General features: G+C 37.0%; 1 protein-coding gene across 1 annotated transcript; it reads left to right on the top strand.

Moving 5' to 3' along the window:
- Positions 1 to 15515: 15515 nt before the first annotated feature.
- LOC137248183 (coiled-coil domain-containing protein 86) lies at positions 15516 to 16811 on the top strand. The gene is made up of 2 exons (XM_067779050.1): positions 15516 to 15823; positions 16337 to 16811. The coding sequence occupies exons 1-2, from the start codon at positions 15609 to 15611 to the stop codon at positions 16626 to 16628; spliced, it is 507 nt and encodes a 168-aa protein (XP_067635151.1). The 5' UTR covers positions 15516 to 15608; the 3' UTR covers positions 16629 to 16811.
- The last annotated feature ends 4130 nt before the right edge of the window (positions 16812 to 20941 follow it).

A 20941-nucleotide genomic window follows, 5' to 3' on the forward strand; every position in this document is an offset into this window, starting at 1 on the left:
TAAACTTTTTAATTTCCAAATTTAGTAAAATTTCAACTTAAGTCCTGCACTTAAAATTCGGGTCGCACATGTTGATAGCGGTATCAAAAGACGCGTATTTGCGTCAAGATTCAGAATACGAAAGCAGAAACTGCATTTTTTTTATCTCGTTTAAAAGTTATTCGCGGAAAACCCGTCGGTACTATTGTCGCTTTTTTCGTTGTTGTAATTAAACAAATGACGGTGGTGAATAGTGTTGCCAGCTCCGCAACAATATCTTTTTATCTTGGTAGAACATTATAAGGTGGTGGCACGTGGACATAAATGCAAACAAACATACACTATTGATGTATTTTGTTTTTGTAAAACACTTTTAACAATTGTAGTCTAATATTATTGGTGGTGATGCGCAGAAGGGTGTACTACGCAGAAGGTTATACCACACACCCGGACTTGGCATGACGTAGCCCAGGGTTATTTTTTATAAGCGCGGCCGAAGGCCGCCTAGGCAGAAAGGTGTTCTACGCAGAATTGCCGTTGGAATCAGCATAAAAATCTCTGTAAAGTACAGTTTTTTATTTTTTTTTTTGACAAATGTATGTATTCTGCACTTGTTCCAATTAAATACATTAATTTCAAATTATTCAGAGAATTACAAAACAAACTACATTGATAGTGTATGTTTGTTTGCATTTATGTCGACGTGTCACCACCTTATAATCTTCTACCAAGTTAAAAAGATATTGTTGCGGAGCTAGCAACAATATTCACCACCTTCATTTGTTTTCGTTTGTTTAATTGCAACAACGAAAAAAGCGACAATAGTACCGACGGGTTTTCCGCGAATAACTTTTAAACGATATAAAAAATGTAGTTTCTGCTTTCGGATTCTGAATCTTGGCGCAAATATGCGTCTTTTGATATCGCTATCGACATGTGCGACACGAATTTTAAGTGCAGGACTTAAGTTGAAATTTGACTAAATTTGGAAATTAAAAGGCTTATATTTCATAAACTAAGAGTTTCCTAGAGTTGCGGATGATAATTTTGTGATTTTTAGGACCCCGTCACCTTCGAAAAAAAGAAAAGTTGGAAAATCGTTATTCTAAATATTCCCCATAATTTCACTTGCAGGTGCCAACACCATTAGCTAAAGCAAATGTCAAATTCTTCTTCTTATGGTTTGCTTGGAACAAAATTTGGGAGATGGCTACTTTTCAATATCAGATGGCGCCAGTGTCGCTCATTCTACCGTTCTCCATAAAAATACGTGCAATCTACTCATAATGAATAAGCTTGTGTTATAGCGTTTTCTTTTCAGAAATAAATTGTTGCCAAAATAAATGGTAAAGCCTTAATAGTGTTACTCCTACCCCAGAAAATTGTCAACATTTATAGTGCATACCAAGAACATTTCATCTCACCATATTCACTCATATCACAAATCACACAGGAAGATTGCGCATTCCGCATGTAAACATTAGATTATCTCTTTTTTAAGGGCAATTCTTACGTCATTTTCCTTTAGCTATTGTTTTTTTCCAGGGATGCACCTTAACGTTAAGCCAATCGCTTATCAAAAAATTTCCACCGTTTCCGTTAAAACACTTCCAAATATTATCGATAAAGGAATTATCAAGATAAACTGTATCTCGTTTTTAACCGAAACGAAAAGCTTTCGTTAACGTTAAAAACGTTAACAAAAACGTGATAGTTTATGTTTGAATTGTGCTGGCAATGCCATAGCCATGGGGAAGCCGTAAGTTGGTAGCAGCGAGCGGACATAAATACAAACTCCATGTGGGATTCAAGGGGTTGTGTAGCGCAATATATAGCTTCTCCAACCCAATTGTCAACCTCACCTTCGAGCGGCGAATCCCGTTTCACTAACAGACGAGGCTCTGGCGACCCCAAGCTCCTCATGGAACTTGGGGGTGGGGAGAGAGGTTTGGCCTGAAGGTTTAATGTGGCCATATAAATCGTTCCCGAGATGGTCGGGCCGGCACCTTAATGGTGCTGTGTTACCGGAGCGTATCGGATCTGTATCCGACAAAGAACCATCAAATCGATAACACTCCCCAAAGCCTTCGGGGAGTAACCTAATCGCTAAAACAACAACAACAACAACAACAAACTCCATGAAATTTGTTTGTGTAATTCGTTGGTGGCAATGTCAAAAATACTCTGAGAAATGTTCGTACTGTCAAAATTCATCAGAAAAGCAATCAGCTTGGCTAATGCTTTCACCTTTAATGACTCCGCCATCAATCAGCATTGCCAGCATAGTTTGAAATTACTAATCAACATAAACGATTTGATTTCGTTTTGATATAGCAACGAATCAAAATCATTTCGTTAATTTGACGTTCTTAACGTTAATAAACGAAACGAAATGACTTTATTTCGTTTATTAACGTTAATTATCGTAACGAAATGATATCGGTTCGTTGGTTAAGCATACCTGTTTTTTCCCTCTTTCTTTCATTCGCTCAAAAAGTCAACTGTGACGTAGATGCGCAGAACGAGGCAATTTTGAACTCGTGAATGCGCAATCTGGTTGATGATCTGTGCACCCATATTAGCAGAGTATATGTGGAACTCAAGAGCGAATTTTCACAGAGTTGCACTGCCACACCGCCATTTTATACAGGGAAAAGTGTAACGCTTTTGCGTTGCGAGCAGGCAACAATTTTCACAAAAGAACGAAATACCCATTAAAGGCGTTGCCTGTTTTTTAGAATAGAACAAAAACCCTTGGGCGGCGACAAAAAGCGTAACACTATAGTCAGAAAAGAAAACGCTCATCCTATATGAAAAAGTGCTTATGTGTCGCGGCTGTTATGATTTGCTTGGAACAAAATTGGGGAGTTTTCAATATCAGATGGCGCCAATGTCGCTCATTTTACCATTCTTCATAAAAGCCCCGACACAAGCACTTTTTCATATAGATGAATTTAACACAAGCTTATGCATTAGTAGATTGCACGCATATTTATGGAGAACGGTAGAATGAGCGACACTGGCGCCATCTGGTATTGAAAAGTAGCCATCTCCCAAATTTTGTTACAAGCAAAGCATAAGAAGAAGAATGTGACATTTGTTTTGGTTAAGGGTGTTGACACGCTTTGCAAGTGAAATTATTTTTCCCAATGGTTGGTAAATTTTCTAACATTTTTCGCAAGTAAAACTGTAATATAACAAATGAATACGACACAAAATATATTAGCAAGTATCTTTGTTGTAAGGGGATAATATTTATACCAGTGCTTCGCGAAATGTTGTATGTGAATGTGCAAGGCGTAATAAACTTCAATTGCGACGTCTGAAGTCCCTTCATATTTACAAACGCAACATCTTGGTTGATTGGACGATGTTACTGGAATGCACAAGCTTGTGTTAAACGCACCCATATGAAAAATGTCATTGTGGCACCGCCTTGAAAATACGTGCAACGTGCAAACTACTCATAATACATAGGCTTGTATTAAACTCATCTATATGAAAAACTGCTTATGTGTCGGAGTTATACGAATACATGCAAAGAATACTTTGTCGCTACATGTCGCGTCGTATAATGTGTATGAACCTTAAGAGTGTATTGGTAAACCAAAAAGTAACCCAGCAGCAAAAGGTAATCACTAGGAAAGGAGTTGGTAATAGCAAAAGTGAGGGCAATATCGCTGAATTCTATGCTGAAATTTAACACAGCGATGTCCTACGAAATTCATATCTTACCAAATCGCATACCTAAAAATATGAGTTTTTCAATGGTGCACATAACCGATTCGGATATTCAAAGGTGATGGCGGGTCAGGCTCGCGCCTTACCTTAACATATACCCAAGAATATGAACTTATTGTCTGACCTTTATACTTGCTCGCATACCCTTTCCTAGTAGTGATCATTTGCACGTATTACGTGCTCATATACTCATGACTATGGGTTGATCAATTTTACGCAATACCATCGCATATACCAAGAAATATGAAGAATCAATTATCCTTAAGAATGGCTATTATATCCACTATTTGATGTGATCAGTTGTGCGCGTTGCGAGCTTATGTACCAGAAGATATGAAGCGGTCAGTTATATGTATTATTCGTCTGTACACCCAGTTATAAAGGATAGTAAATGCATGTTTATCTATTTCTTTTAATTTAAGTATAATATATTTAATTTTAATATACTTAAACATTAATAAAATTACAGTCAAAAAAGAAGAAACTAACTTCAATTCATTTTAAATCGTTAAATAAAGTAACATAATAAAATATAATAACATATTTGCGTATTAAATAAAGTTTATCAAAATTATTTTGTTGCTTTTGCAGTTTGCCTTATGGTATCGATTTTTCGCCATTTTGAATGATCTTCTAATCTCCCGTTCATAATCCCGTCTGGTGTACCCTTCAGTTTGTATTGCTTTTGAAAAAGAAAACAAAATAAATAATAAAACATATGTATCAAAAATTTCGAATGGGTAAATTTTACCGTATAGGGCATCATGGAGGTTCTCATATTTTTTAAACGGGGTTTTTTTTTGCAATCCATCATAATTAATCTGGGCCATGGTTTTGTCGCTGAGGATTTTTTGAAGCCGTTTACAATGCCAACTTGCCCAATAATTTTCCTAATATTGGAAACCTGGTTAAAATTATGCACAATAAATTAATAAAAAAAAAATTAAAAACCCTATTAGCGCAATTTCATACCCACATATACATCTTTGTGTTTCGCAACATAGTTTTCATCGAACTGGAAATTTTACTTTCTTCTCCACTTTCTCCAGAACCCTTTGCATAAGCAAATTATTTTTTGTCTGGATGTTAATTAAGGCTGCAATTCACAAAAATGGTTTAAAATTATACAAATTAAAAATATGATTTATTTTTATAATAACCATTTAACTTTTCCGTTGCTGCACTTATTTGCTTTTTTATATTGTTCAACTCCATTTGTATATTGTCCGGGCCTGGAGAAATGTTTTCGCCATTTAGTGTGGCATTGCATATAAAAACTGGTGTAAATATGCCGTCCGACATCTTTGAGATTTGTGCTTCTGATTCTTAAACTGTATGCAAAATGGGAATAAATAAATATTCCTTATCATTAGTTGGAAAGTAAAAAAAATTTATAATCGACCTCTTTTACGTTGATCATTTCTTGATTTTCAATAGGTGTAAAATGCTTTGCAGTTAGTAAATCTTTTACCTATAACTAAAACTTCGTTTCTTCCCTTGAAAAGCGAATAATTTTAAGTGGACTACCACCAGCAAAATAAATATTGTCATCCTGTTTTGTTTTTAAAGTGTAATAGGTCCAAATGTACGTTTTAACGTACCCAAATTTATAAATTTTGCGACCAATAAATTTTTCTTCTCTAATAGTTTCACAGTGTTGGTCTTTGTTATTTATTTGCTCGAGAATTTAAGTAGGTTTTCTTATACATTTTTTCAATTTTTGTAAATAGTTTTCAAAACTATATTCCGTGAAAGAGTTTACAAATCCTATTTCTTGTACACATTCTGTCAAATGAAGGACAGAATGTGTAAAAGAAAACTGCTCTTCGAGATAAATAACGGGAAAGAGATTAACAAAGTATTGCAGAATATCTTGAGCAACACCGATATTTGCCCGATATTTTGTTTCTGTTAAAAGGAGCCTATATATGCAGCGTGTAGCAGGAGAAAATGATTATAAACATTTGCGTCAACAGAATCTTTTAGGACAAAAATGCCCGTATAGAGTATAAATTGTCGGAACTCTACAGCCTTCCATCGCTTTATTTCTTCAAAACATCTTGGTTTGCGAGCAAATTCACTGCGAACGAAATACTTTAAAGAAAGCATTTTACTTGACAAATTCTCCTTTTCTCTTTTATTAAGTTTCGGAAAGTTTGTTTTCCCATTCCTTATGCAAAGAATTACTTTCTTGACAACACCCAAGTCAACCATGTGCATCACGTCTAGGGGAAACGATGTCACCATTTTTATACTTAAATCTTCTAGTACAGAGCTTTCACCAGTCAAAGGTTTTTGATAGTTATCGTACGTTCTTAATAAAAAACCTTCGTCAGTCCGTGGTGATGATTTTAATGTGCTATAAACTGTTCTTGTTAGAAATATTATTGATTCAACTCAACTATAATAATACTTTGATCTTGTCGAAACGATCATAGATCTTCATTGAGGTATTGAAAATTTCTACTTCAGAAATTTTCTATTTTACATCATTCAAATAAAAAACTTCATATTGTTCAAACTTAAATATTATCTTTCCTGAATATCTATATTGGAACTTAATTCCTAATAAAGGTTATGGGCTTTTTCATATAGGATCAAGGACAATAGATTGGCGAATAGATAAATCAAAATTATTATATGGAAATTTAATCAACGTTAAGAATGTCGGCTATCGCAAATATTGACAAATTATGTGGGGACAATTTTTATAGTTGGTCAGTTCAAATGAAAGGACTGTTAATTACGCAGGACTTATGGGACGTAGTCGAATTATCATGCAGTGCTGAAGCAACGGTTGCTGAAAAGGAGCAATGGCATAAACTGGATCGAAAGGCTCTAGCTACCATTACTTTATGCGTAAGGTCTTCTGAATTAATTTATATAAGAAATTGTAAGAGCGCAAAGGAGGCGTGGCAGAATTTAGAAAAGACTTACAAGGATAAAGGTCCTGGAAGGAAGGTAAATTTGTTTAAACAATTGGTGAAATTTCAATTCACAGGGGATAAGAAATATGCGACGCTATTGAACGAATTTTGTTCGATTGTGGATAATTTAAAGGAAATTGATATTGAAGTCCCCGATGATATTTTAAGTATCCTGTTGTTATGCAGTTTACCGGAGGATATGGAAGGATTTGTTATAGCAATTGAAACGAGAGACGAGCTTCCCAAACTAGATCATCTAAAAATTAAAATTTTAGAAGAAGAGCAAAGACGTGGAGGTAAAAAAAATTTTGGAGATGGTGAACAAGTATTAGTTGCTAATGGTAATAATAAAAGAACAAAATTTAAAAGCAAACAGGATAGGAAATGCTTTTCATGTGGCATGGTGGGCCATATTCGTGCCAATTGTCGTAACAGAAATAATAAAAATTTTGTTTTGAGTGCACATGGTTACAAAGATGAAGAACCAGGATGGATTCTCGATAGTGGTGCGTCATCACATATGTCTAATAATAGACAAATATTTGATTATTTCCAAGAATGCGAACAAAGAATAATTTTGGCATCTGGTGAAAGTATCATGGCAAAAGGTATTGGTAAGGTAAAGATTAAATTAGCAGACAAAGACATCTGCTTATCAAACGTAATTTTTGTACCTGAATTAAAATCGAATTTCTTATCAGTTAGTAAGATAATATAGCGTGGTCATAGCGTAAATTTCTTTGAGAACTATGCAATAGTTGCAGATAAAAATAAGAATAAGATATTTGATGCTAACTTATCAAATGGAATTTTTGTTGCTAATTTTAGAAAAGAAAACGTTGCTATGTTTAGTAAGGAGAATTCAGATTTTGTGATTTGGCACAAATGTTTAGGGCATTTGAATGCAAATGATATGAAGGAAATGTCTGGAAAGCAATTGGTCAGAGGACTAAAATCAACATACCAAAGGATTTCAAGTGTACGACTTGTGCGTTATGCAAGATAAGTTGTAAGCCATTTCAAGTATACAATAATGTAGTTAGCAAGGGAATTTTGGATATTGTGCATAGCGATTTATGTGGACCAATGCGTATTGCATCTCACGGTCAGTCATTATACTTAGTTACATACATTGATGATTTTTCTAGATATATATCGATATATTTTGTGAAACGTAAGTCGGAAGTTCTGGATACATTTAAAGATTTCAAGCGAAAAGCAGAATTGGAAACGGGACAAAGAATTAAAACACTGCGTAGTGACAATGGAAAAGAATATTTCAATAAAGAATTTGACAATTTTCTACGTGAAAATGGTATAAAGCATCAATCAACTACCTGTTATACACCACAACAAAATGGTATAGCAGAAAGAGCAAACAGAACTTTAATGGAAATGGCTAGGTGCATGTTGGAGGAATCGAAATTGCATTATTCATTTTGGGCAGAAGCGGTAAATTCAGCAACATATATACGAAACAGGTCACCATCGAAAGTACTTATGGGAAAAACACCATATGAATGCTGGAATGGATATAAACCAGCGGTATCACATTTCAGAACATTTGGATGCGATGTTGTTGTTTTGGATAAACGTAAAAATAAAAATAAGTTAAAACCTAAAGGTGAGAAAATGATTTTTGTTGGGTATTCAAGTAGAAGTAAAGGATACAGATTGTACAATGAGGAAACAAAACAAATTGTAACTTCTAGAGATGTAATATTTTTCGAAAACTCATTTCAAAGCAAGGCAACTATAAATAAGGAGGATGGTTGTGAAGATAGTATATCTAAATGTAAAGATTGCGATATATTTACTTTTGAATTAGCAAAGAGAGATCCGACTAATTCAAGTAATGATGGTCATAACCCGTTAAATGATAATGTTTCTGTTGCAGATGAACAAGTAGCAGATAGTTGCGATAACGACAATAATGTTTCCGTAGAAGTCAATGAAGGTTTAAAAAGAAAGCGAGGGAGACCACAACTGGAAAGAAATGGTTTACCTGGAAGACCAAGAAAGATTTACAAAACCGAGGAATTGCCTCAAGTGAATGAGATAACAGCCATGGAAAGAGATCCATTGACAGTGAAAGAGGCAATGAATAAAAGGAATGCAGAAGAGTGGAAGAAGGCGATGCAAAAAGAATATGATGCATTATGTAAGAATAAGACTTGGGAGCTTGTGGATAAGCCGAAAGGTAAAAATGTTATTGGAAGTAAATGGGTGTTTGTTACTAAGCGTAGAGCTGATGGTAGTATAGAGAAACTTAAAGCTCGTTTGGTAGCAAAAGGGTGTAGCCAAAAGTATAATATTGATTTTTTTGATACATATGCACCCGTAATTCGTCATTCTACTATAAGAATGTTACTATCGTTAGCGGTGCAATATAGTTTATTGATATATCACGTTGATATAACGTCAGCATATTTGAATGGACAATTAAATGAAGAAGTTTATATGAAACAACCAGAGATGTTTAAAGATGCGCAATTTCCAAATAAAGTATGTAAATTAAAGAAATCACTTTATGGTTTAAAGCAAGCAGGAAGAGAATGGAATAGAAGACTTAATGAAATACTAGAAAAGATAGGATTTATGAGGTGTAAATCGGATAATTGTTTATATATTATGAAAAAAGGAAATGAAATGAATATAATTGCTGTTTATGTGGATGACATATTGATTGCGTGCTCTTTAGAAGAATCAATTAAATGGATTTTTAACAAGTTGAATAAAGAATTGGATGTGGTAAATCGTGGGACAGTATCATATTTTCTAGGAATGGAAATAGATCGAGAAGAACGTGGAGATATTTTATTACATCAAAAGAAATATATACAAGACTTGCTAAAAACGTGGAGCATGGCAGATTGCAAAACAGCATCAACACCTTTTGCAAGCGGAGTAGTTTTAGACAAGTGTTGCAAAGAGAATTGTTCTGATATGATTGATGTAAAGAGATATCAGTCATTAATAGGAGGGTTAATGTATTTAGCCGTTATATCACGACCTGATATAACACACACATTATCCAAGTTATCTCAATTCAATGCACATCCTCATAAAGATCATTTTTATTGCAGCAAAACATGTTCTACGATATCTTAAAGCAACACAAGATTTTACAATTAAATACAAAAAATCCGAAAATGCATTTTTATGTTTTACAGATGCAGATTGGGGTTCAAATCCAATTGATAGGAGGTCATATAGCGGATACGTAATATTTATGGCAAATGGTCCTGTGGCATGGGAGGCAAAAAGACAAAATTCGATTTCTTTAAGTTCAATGGAAGCTGAATACATTGCAATGTGCCAGGGTACAAGAGAGGTTATATTTATGAGAAATGTGTTGCGCGAAATCGGTTTGCAGAATTTATGTAACAAACCTACATTAATCAAATGTGATAATCAAGGTGCAGAATTTTTAGTCAAGAATCCAACAACTCATAAGCGAAGCAAACACATCGATATCAAATATCACTATATACGGGAAAAATTCGAGGCCAATGAGATTTCGATTGAATATGTACAAACAGCTGAAAATGTTGCAGATTTGTTTACAAAATGTTTGACTAAAGAGAAACATAAGAAATGTTGTAATATGTTAAATTTAAATGTATAAGCATATTTATACATATATTTGAGTTGAGTGGAAGTTTGTTAGAAATATTATTGATTCAACTCAACTATAATAATACTTTGATCTTGTCGAAACGATCATAGATCTTCATTGAGGTATTGAAAATTTCTACTTCAGAAATTTTCTATTTTACATCATTCAAATAAAAAACTTCATATTGTTCAAACTTAAATATTATCTTTCCTGAATATCTATATTGGAACTTAATTCCTAATAGTTCTATTATTTTTTCGTTTCACTACTTGACAACACCGGGTGCATCCTTCCAAGGCATTGTGCCCCAAGGTTTGACACAAAACTGCTTTTGCAGGAGAATCACAAATAAAAGCTCTCATTTTTCCATTTATATTCAACCCGTTTTTTAGTAAATTTGATAATTCAGACGCAAAATCTTTTAAATAATTATTTACGCTGGATGGTTTATTGGTGCCTAAATACAAGTAACATAACCTCAGTATTTAAGTCAGGGAAAATCTTTCCTAAAATGGGCCACAGCGATTGTCCTGAGGTTTTGTACAAGGGAACGCCGTAAATACCAATGTCCAACACTACTGTCTCTTTGTTTTTAATAACATCACTGATTCTACGCAATTTATTTTCTATCCCTAGGTGTAAATATGTACCGGGTAAAACATTTCCGATAAGGGTGGCCTGCCTGGTAATCAGTGACTCGGAGCAAGTTGGAACATCCAAATGCCACTTATTCAAAACCCTCAATAAACCATTAAAAGCTGCACGTGTTATATTGTTACAGCCCATTGTTGTAGATCTACTGTCAAGCTGCCTTCACGTTCGTTAGAATTTTCTGAACTACAGTTCTCGACATTCAACTCATTTGGTTCGTCATTATTTTGATTTAAATTATCATTTCTAATAATTTTCTTTTTTTCTGCGTTTATAAAACGCCTTTCATGACGTTTACTATACATACCTGATTTTTATTCACTCAACACTTCACAATTAATAAATTAAGTAACTTTTTTAATTCACCTTTTAATAATATTCCAGTTAACTGTCAACTTTTATTTGCTTCCACTTCTAATGCACTCTGAAATCGTACTAAAGAAGAAAACAAAAAATTTAAGCACGCCAACGTTCGGCTCCGCAGTTACACGAGTAACGGGCACTAGAAACAAAAACAAACACGTGTTACCGCCTGAAAGTTCTTAGAAAGCTAACAACTGAATAACTCGCGTAACTGGGGAAATGATTCAATCAGTCGATCCCCCAAGAAGATGTACAACTGTGCAACTCGCTTACCGAGAGTTATGGGTAATTCAGTCGAACGTATTTCTGGGAATATTTTAAATGGAATATGGGTCATTCAGTTGGGAACTGTGCTGTTTCCTTTGAATCGAGCATTAAAATTTCTATAGAAGAACAAGAACAAAAATATTTGCCGTTTAATTCGAATTTACCTCGTGCCCTGCCCCACAACATATTACAGACTCGCTGATATTTTTCAGTAATGAAACTTTTTGCTGGTGGGAAAGAAATAAATTTGTGTATCAATCAAAAAATTGGAGCACCCGGTAGTAGTGCAGTTTACGGTACCCACCCTAAATTTGGGCCAAGATTTTCGAGTGAGGTATCAAAAGACGCGTATTAATCTCCGAAGGCGGAAGAGGAAAATTTTATCTTTGTCGGGAGATATTTGAAGTTAAAGTTGGCGATTTTAATGCGGTTGTTGTTGTGTTGTACCCACAAAAAAAATTGTCCATCACTGTGGCGGTAGCCATATCTTTTGTACGGGTAAAAAAAGTTAACTTCCGCTTTCGGATTCTTGATCTAGACGTGAATACGCGTCCTATGATACTTCACTCGAAAATTTTGGCCCAAATTTCGGTGGGTACCGTAAACTGCACTCTTACCGTGTACCCAGCTATTGTAGCCTTTTGACATAAATTTCTCTGTGCTATCTGTCAAAAAAGCTGCAACTAAATTTAAAACCTATTTTATTTTGACTGTGACTATGACGGCCCATACATGACACAAAAGCCATGCGCAAATATAAAACGACGAAATTTGTGAAAATGAAAATTTTGACATACACGGCCCAAAAACACTGCACAATATTCATTTTTAAAGTAGCGCAACAAATGAAACATGTGTTTTAATTGTATAAATAAAATTAAAGAAAAAAAAACTTTTTTAAAAATAAGCTTTTATTATTTTTGTTAATAAAATTAACTAAAAAGTAAACAATAAATTGACTCTAAAGAAATATAACACTTTATAAGTTCATTGTAAGCTTAAACGATAATTAAGCTTTTTCGTCTGCGACAAAAAAATTCTATATTGTACATAATTATATATTTTTAACATTAAAACGTTACACCTAAATTATTAAATCTTACAGTTTATATCACAGTCCTAATTGTTCTAATTGGTATAAGTAAAAAACTCGCACCAGAAGGGTTTATTTTCCATTGTATTTATAACATATATATTGTAACGAATTTACTTGCAAATCCTCTTATTTGCAATCCTCTGCTGAGTTCGTATCACTAAACTGTTGAATAAATAACTCCAATATTGAATAATGGAAAAATGACCTTTATTAAATTACTTCACAATAACACTTATACTTTGCTACTCGCTGGCTTAATAACCAAACTGATCGATAACTCAAATGAAACTCTACTATTGGCCGCCAGATCGCGTGCTTAATCAATAACTGATTGATTGCTCAACTCAAACTGAATTACATCGGCTCTACATCTGTTGCCTTTTATACTCTTTGGTTTCCTCGGCCGCATTTTTCTAGAATCTACTAGCAATGTCCATGAGCTCTCAGCTATAACTAAAATTGCACAATTTTATACATCTTTTAGGCGCTTCCAGAATCTACTAGTCCAGTAGCTCTCAAACTTCTCAGATATATGCATGTGTTAGTGCATTGACTCTCCGCTGCTCGTATTCGTACATGGTACATATGTGTAGGCGCAATTATTTATTCGTTTATTTAGATACATAATGATTGAATTATCGGTGTGAATGTTTGTAGTTTACAGTGTCTCGCGCACACATAGGCGTATAAGTAGATGCATCTGTGTGTGACATCTCTCGGCTGCCTTATATATGTGTAAACATGATTTGATTATTGACGTAAATATCGCTTAGCATGCCTTAGCATCGCTTTAGTGATGGTATAGCTTAGTGATGCTAATATCCGTGACAATATTTTAATTGTAGGACCAGCTCAACTCATTGCAGCACTGCGCAATATTCATTTTTCAACAAATGAAACATGTATTCTAATTGTATAAAAAACTATTATGTATTATTGAATTTGTGTGAATTCATGTTACAAGCTAGAGATGGTCCTTACGCCTTCGATATTAACATCTTTAAGTAATAAGTAATAATTATTGATGTTATATTATCAGAAACCACAGGTAAACTCCGTAGCACTACCTCCGCGCTAAATGTCATTAGCACCCAGATAAATTGCGGTTTGAATCAATACTCCCACCATAGAACAGTACTCGTAGCGCTAGACCTATCAAAAGCCTTTGATACGGTCAACCATGGCTCATTACTGCAAGACCTGGAAGGGTCTACCCTTCCCCCATGTCTTAAAAGGTGGACCGCAAATTATCTGGGTGGTCGGCAGGCATCGGTGCAATTCAGAAACGAAACATCAAAACCAAGGAGAATTAAACAAGGGGTGCCACAGGGTGGTGTCCTATCCCCACTTTTGTTTAATTTCTACATATCTAAGCTACCTTCACCACCGGAAGGAGTCACAATCGTTTCCTACGCCGATGACTGCACAATAATGGCCACAGGCCCAGGCCCAGAGATCGATGAGCTATGCAATAAAATAAACGGCTATCTCCCTGATCTCTCCAGTTTTTTCGCCTCGCGAAACCTGGCATTGTCACCGACTAAATCTTCCGCGACCCTATTTACAACATGGACGCCCCAAATGTCGATCATATTGAACATCCACGTCGATGGCACTACGCTACCGACTGTCCTACACCCCAAAATCTTGGGTGTGACGTTTGATCAGGATATACATTTTGGTGCGCACGCAACCGCAATTGTTCCGAGAATTCAGAGCCGTAATAAAATCCTCAAATCCCTTGCTGGCAGTACCTGGGGAAAAGATAAAGAAACGCTCATGACCACATACAAAGCAATTAGCCAGCCGATTACGTGCTACGCGTCACCCATATGGTCGCCAAGCCTAAAAACTACCCACTGGACGAAACTACAGGCCTGCCAAAATACTGCTCTCAGAATCGCCACGGGCTGTCTTCTTATGTCCCCAGAACACCATCTGCATAATGAGGCGAGAATACTCCCCATCAGGGAGAGAAATGAGATGCTGACCAAACAGTTTCTGTTGAATACCCAGAAACCTGGGCATCCCAACAGACATCTGATTGACGAACTAGCACCCCTAGGGGCCTAAGGAGTCATCTCCGTAAGCATTTTGAGGAAATACTGCACCTGAGAACCCAGCCGTATGAAGCGAAAAAACACAAGCAGATCCTTGGTGAACTCCATAGACAGGCGTCGGACCTTTATGTCGGGAATTGCCCGGTGAATCCAGTACTTGAAGAAAAATATCCAGAACTCGCGGAAGAGGAAAGCATACTCCCCAGGGAAACGCGTGTCACTCTTGCTCAACTTCGTTCTGGATACTGTAACAGGTTAAACTCTTACCTATCCAGAATCAACCCCGACATACAAAATGTATGCCCCGCTTGCAATGTGTCCCCACATGACACCAACCATCTCTTTAATTGTAATGTGGAACCAACGCCTCTAACACCCCTTTCCTTATGGTCCACCCCTGTTGAAACGGCAAGTTTCCTTGGACTCCCGTTAGAGGATATTGATGACAATTTGTGATCGGTCGCAGCTATTAGGTGGGGCGAGCATTGCTACAACAACAACAACAACAAAAACAACAACAACAGGTAAACTGTGTTACCATTCACCACACACGAAGAAAAAAGCCTGTGCAATATTTGCAGACATGCGTAAATATCAAAATCGTTTTGATTTTGGCGCAGTTCTCTGCGCAAATAGCGCAAACACTGCACACACCGAGCAAATCCTTGTGCAAATTGGTAATTGGCACAAGGATACTTGTGCCGTGTAATTGGCGTATATGCGCTTTGGTCTATATCTTTGAGATTTGGTCCTTTTTTCGATTAATTTTGGTCCGAACTGAAAGAATGGTCTGGCAACCGTGGACCTCATATTGGCCAGCTGCGACATTGGCCAAAACAGAAACACGTGAACACATTTTGAAAAACAACTTTTAATTTTAGCTAGGAAACTTAATAAATAAATTAATGTCTGAAGATAAAACTCAGTTATACACCGAAGAGGTAACAGAAACTACAGCGACTGCTACAGAAAATAATGTAGCTGTAGAAACAGCAGCAGTCACAACCAAAACGAAAACAAGGAATGCTTCAAAGGTAGTGCAGAAGAAGAAAACCACTGAAAACCAGCCGATGCGCGGATTACCAAAATCTGGGCGACCATGGAAAACACCAAAAAAGAAGTAAGTTTGACCGAACATTCAGTGTACGTTATTAATAAAATTAGTAGCGTTGGTTGTGCGCCGTCTAAGCGTTACATACATAAAATGGTGAATGTTATGACTTATGTAGGTATGATTTTGGTAAATGTTAACTTGATTGACCTACTCCCTATAACCGCCCAATATCCTATTTGACGCTCCCCATTCAACCGCATGCAATTTACTCATCTGTCAACGCACAATTCTGTATCGAAAATTTTATGTCTTGTTTGTTGCCAGAGCGACAGTCTACGAGCGGCATGAATTAGCTTATTTCTATGTATGGTTCCGCCACGGCTTATATCAATTGATACCTGTTTTTAATAATTTCGCGTTGCTCAGGAAAAGCATACCTTGCCGAATAAACATTAAAAGTCCTTAATTTGTTTGTAGCCGTTATACTTCAACAAGTGGGGAAAAATAATAATCGTGTGCAAATCTCTCGATTAAACTTCAAATTAAAAAACACTAAAAAAATGTCTTCCCTTTTAATAGATTCTCTACAATCAAAAAGTCAACACCCCGGCTAAGTTTTGAAAAGAAAATGGAACTGCGTAACGAACTGCGACACATTAAAGAAGTTTCACGCGAAATTAGGGAGAAATATAAGGAAGCAGCTGAGCTAAAGAAACAAAGACGTATTAAAAATGCTGAACGACGCTTGGCCAATGAACGACGAGCTGAAGTGGTGCAGGTCATTAAGAATCCTGTGAAACTGAAACGTATGAAGAAAAAGCAAATGCGCATGATTGAAAAACGCGACATTAGTCAGGTGAAAGTGGTGTAACTCTAAACCCTTGAGCTCGACTGCTAAAATGATGTCTAGTGTACAGTTTAGAGCATAAGTTTTGTAATTGTAACCATTTTTTTTTTTATCAAAAAGCATATATGTAATATTACATATATGATATCAATGATAAATAGGCTGAATAATAAAATGGTTTGCATTGTGCGTGGTGTTAAAAGGAAACTTATAATATTGTATGTATCTCAGTAATTGAGTATTATAAATTCTCACGAGTTACTCCAGCTCCACTTCAATCTGGCTACTGTAACACGTTTAACTCTTAGTATCCAGAATCAATGCCGACATACATAATGTATGTCCTGCTTGCCACGTGTACCCACATGACACCAACCATCTTTTCGCTTCCCAAGGCAGTCGGTCCTATGTACCGGAGCGACTCGCGATTTTTCCCGACCAAGGAGCGTCATTTCAGTGTAAACCCATTTAATTTGTTGTGTCCCTCCCACAAAATGGCATCCTCCCAGCAGCTCCTTGCAGCGGGACTGCGCCATTCTCCTGATCCGGGAATGTATCGAACTCAATCCGGGTCCGTCTCCTGACCCCGGTACAGAGAAATGGTTTTGCTGGGTTTGACGGAAGAGAATCTTTTTTAGGACGGTCATATTCTTGTCGTTGTATCACGTGCAAGGCATGGTTACATCGGACAGGTTGTTCTGGACTAGATCCCAAAACCCGATGTCCTCGTAACTTTTATAAATATTTTGTGGATCCTTGCTGTTCACTCCCAAGGTCGTCCCGTAGTCTACGCCCTTCGGCGCCACCAGCTCATACGGCCGCTCCCACTCATAACTACAATCTCCGTAGTAGAGTCGGTAGCAATGCCGATCATCAGCCCCCGTCATCTTCCCCCTCCTTGGACGGTGCCACTTTCCTAGATGTTCTGGTCCCCGCGACGGGAACGCCTCGACGGGCTTCATTGCGCCATGTTGCCAGGCCGCAAACCCAAATACACCGGGTACCCCAATGCTTACCCAGGGACGTCCAGTCCCAGGGCCCCAACAGCAATTGCGTCCTAGCCTTCCACAACTCAGGCGTAGTCACCCTCACATACTCCTAGAGTGACGACGTCTCCCCTGCTGCACTTCAGAATTCTGCAGTTAAACTGTAATGGATTAACTGTGAAGATCACGGAGATAGTCGATTTCGTGCAGCGGCACAAAATCCGCATTGCTGTGTGCTGCGATTGATGAGACTAAGCTCGCAGCAAGATCTGCTCTGCAGACCTGTTCTGGGTATAATGTCCACAGAAAAGATCGCGAGAGCGGAAATGGGGGCGGTCTCGCGTTTATCATACACACTCAGTGCAATATCATATATTTGATCCCGACATCGGCCACAGGGACAGTGTCTTAAAACGTCACGGCTTATCTGTCCGGTCAGGCGATGTAAACCTAGAAATCATCAACATCCCTCCTGATACCTGTTGCCCCAGTGGATACCTCCCTAATATCAGCGCCTTACTCACTGGCGATAGTTTAGGTTGGGTTGCAAGGGCTGAGCTGGACACTATGGTAACAGCTCACTACTTAGGCCACCAAAGGGCCCATTGTAATACCCTATACGGTCTCAAAGAGGACCCCTACCCTGCCTAAAGCAGGTCAAACCACTTCGTGGAAATTGCTAAAGCCTTGACTTCATAGCTAGAGACCTCAGCAAGGTCATGTAGAAAAGGTTTACCAAGGATGGCCAACCTACACCTACTAAGCGCTGGACAATGACAGAGAAGGTGCTGGACACTCTTCCTCTTCTGTACATTTGCAGCTGCGACAATAGTCGAAGGTCGTTGCCTCCATTCTAGCACCATGCGTGCCTATTAAACAATGCCCTGTTAGAACCCTTATCAGGGACGATAGAACTGATTTGTTTAAAATCAGAAGCGCTCCTGTGCGCCCGTTGTCATATGAGGGCCAGTTTAGCCTGGATGCTTCGCACGATGACATGGCTGACCATAGTCCATTTGTAATTCTTAAAGTGCTTGTGTTCACACGAAGCCTGAAAGTAGCCATGGGTATATCTACCGAATCATTTCCCGGAAGGATATGGTCGGTGGTGCCTCTTCTGGCCAGCTCGTCTGCTCTGAAGTTGCCTTAAATATCCCTGTGCCCAGGTACCCATATAAGGCTGATACTGAAGTGCTGAGCCATCTCGTTAAGAGATCTGCGGCATTCAGTGACCTACTTTGCGTTGTCGACGAATGAGTCCAGGGCCTTTAATGCGGCATGGCTGTCTGAGAAAATAAACACCCGTTTACCATCCTTAGGCATAGACCCGAGATGATTCACAGCCCTGTGTATTGCCAGCATTTCCGCTTGGTAAACACTACAGTGATCTGGTAGGCGAAAAGAGACCTCTAGACCCAGATCCGGTGAAAAGAGGCCTGCTCCCACCTTCCCGTCAAGCTTAGAACCATGCGTGAATATGTTGATGGCACCCGGTACCGTATGTTGTCTGGTATTCCAGTCTTGTCGCGATGGTATATATCTTAATATATAAAAATATGTATGTTTGGCCGCGGTGGACTCCTAAACTACTGAACCGATTTTGAATTTGTTTTGCACCCCGTATGTAGTTTGATCTAACTTGAAATATAGGATAGGTTATATCTCAATTTATAGTCGCAATATTATTTTATTGCAAATTTTTTAATTTGTTTATACGTAATAATAAAATGTTACGTATACGCACCGGCACTCACATTTTCAGGGGTCCGGATATACTTCTGTGTAATTGGTTTGTGTTTAATTAAACAACGTGGTTATCAAAAAAAATATAGCGAATGATTATTATTATTATTTATTTATTATTTCGGCGTTTTAAGCCTAAAACTTAGATTATTACAAATTATAAATATGTACATTTTAATAATAATAGGATTTCTAGAATTTGGGGTGTCGGAATGCATGAGATTCCGATCAGCACGGGAACTGGTGGTCCCAACGGGCGATTCTTGGAGTCATCTCATTGGGAGGTTGGAAGGACGTGTTCTAAATCCTGCCCTACTCCAAGACGTATGATTACACAGTTTTATTATTTATGCTGTCGGAATGCATTTGATTCCGGTCAACCCAAAAGCTAGCAGCTCAGCAGAATGAGCCACTCTTATCGGACGGTTGGAAAGGACGTGTTTCCAGTCCTCCCTGTACCAGCTTTTATGTAAACATAATTAATTATAATTTATTATTTTTGTAGGAATATACGTGTTTCACATGAACACTCCAACTGTTTGTCTGGGACGATATTTTCAGGAACTCTTTCCCAATTTGATTGCGCGCGATATATGGGCAAATCCCCAAAACTTTTACTTTTTTGGATACTCTGGTTTTACACACGGACAAAAAACTTAAGGCCAGAAAAAAGTACAAGGACATTAAGTTTGACATTTTGACTATCCGATCTGACGATTTTAAAAATCAAGAAAGTTGATAGTAAGTTTTTGCAGTACTTCGAAACGTAAAAAACGTGGATTTTTACACTTTTTCAAGCGATACCCTTGATTTTTTTTCTTTGAATTTTTTCGATAAAATTTTGAGGCATCGCTGAAACGCTATGGAATTTAAACTGAACGTTGGATCGGATCAATCAATTGCAAAGAAGTTTACAGAATCGGAAAGACGATAAAATTTGCTATAAATGCATCATACATTGTTTTTTGCTCAACCAGATAGTTTTCGAGATATTAGCTTATCATTTCAGATTTTTGTTTTTTTTTTTATGAAAAAATATGAAAAAAATTTCTCTTTGCGAGGGCAGCATTCCAAAACCACAACTTTTTTTCCAGATATTTTTTCTTTACGTAAAGCTCTGTTTAATTAGAAAAACGATAAGCTATCATCGAAGAAAATCGATACAAAACTACGTAAGTTATAAGCGATCAAATAAAAATACCCAGGTTGCGCAATTTCAACGTATACCTCAAAACGTATGTATGGTATAAAGAAGAGTAAAATATCTAGATATGCTCTGTTTCTATTTAGTTAAAAGTTCAATTTATGAATGAAATTACCAATATTTTTAATTTTTTTTTAAATTTATTTATGTTTATACTATATTCAAACAATTTTTATAATAATTTGATTTTACTATGTAGTCGATATAACTATGTGTTCTACTTTGACGCTTATTCAGTTTAGGATCGGTTTCTCTTATGAGAAACCAGCAGTAATCACCCATAATTGCGACGTCCCAGAATCCTTGATATCGGTTCTCAATTAATTTCATTTGCTGATGAAACCTTTCGCCATGTTCGTCACTTTCGTCGCCAAGATTTGCCGGAAAAAAGCTCAAATGTGAGT

This window comes from Eurosta solidaginis, chromosome 4 (genome assembly GCF_040869045.1).
Source record: "Eurosta solidaginis isolate ZX-2024a chromosome 4, ASM4086904v1, whole genome shotgun sequence".
Lineage (NCBI taxonomy): Eukaryota > Metazoa > Arthropoda > Insecta > Diptera > Tephritidae > Eurosta > Eurosta solidaginis.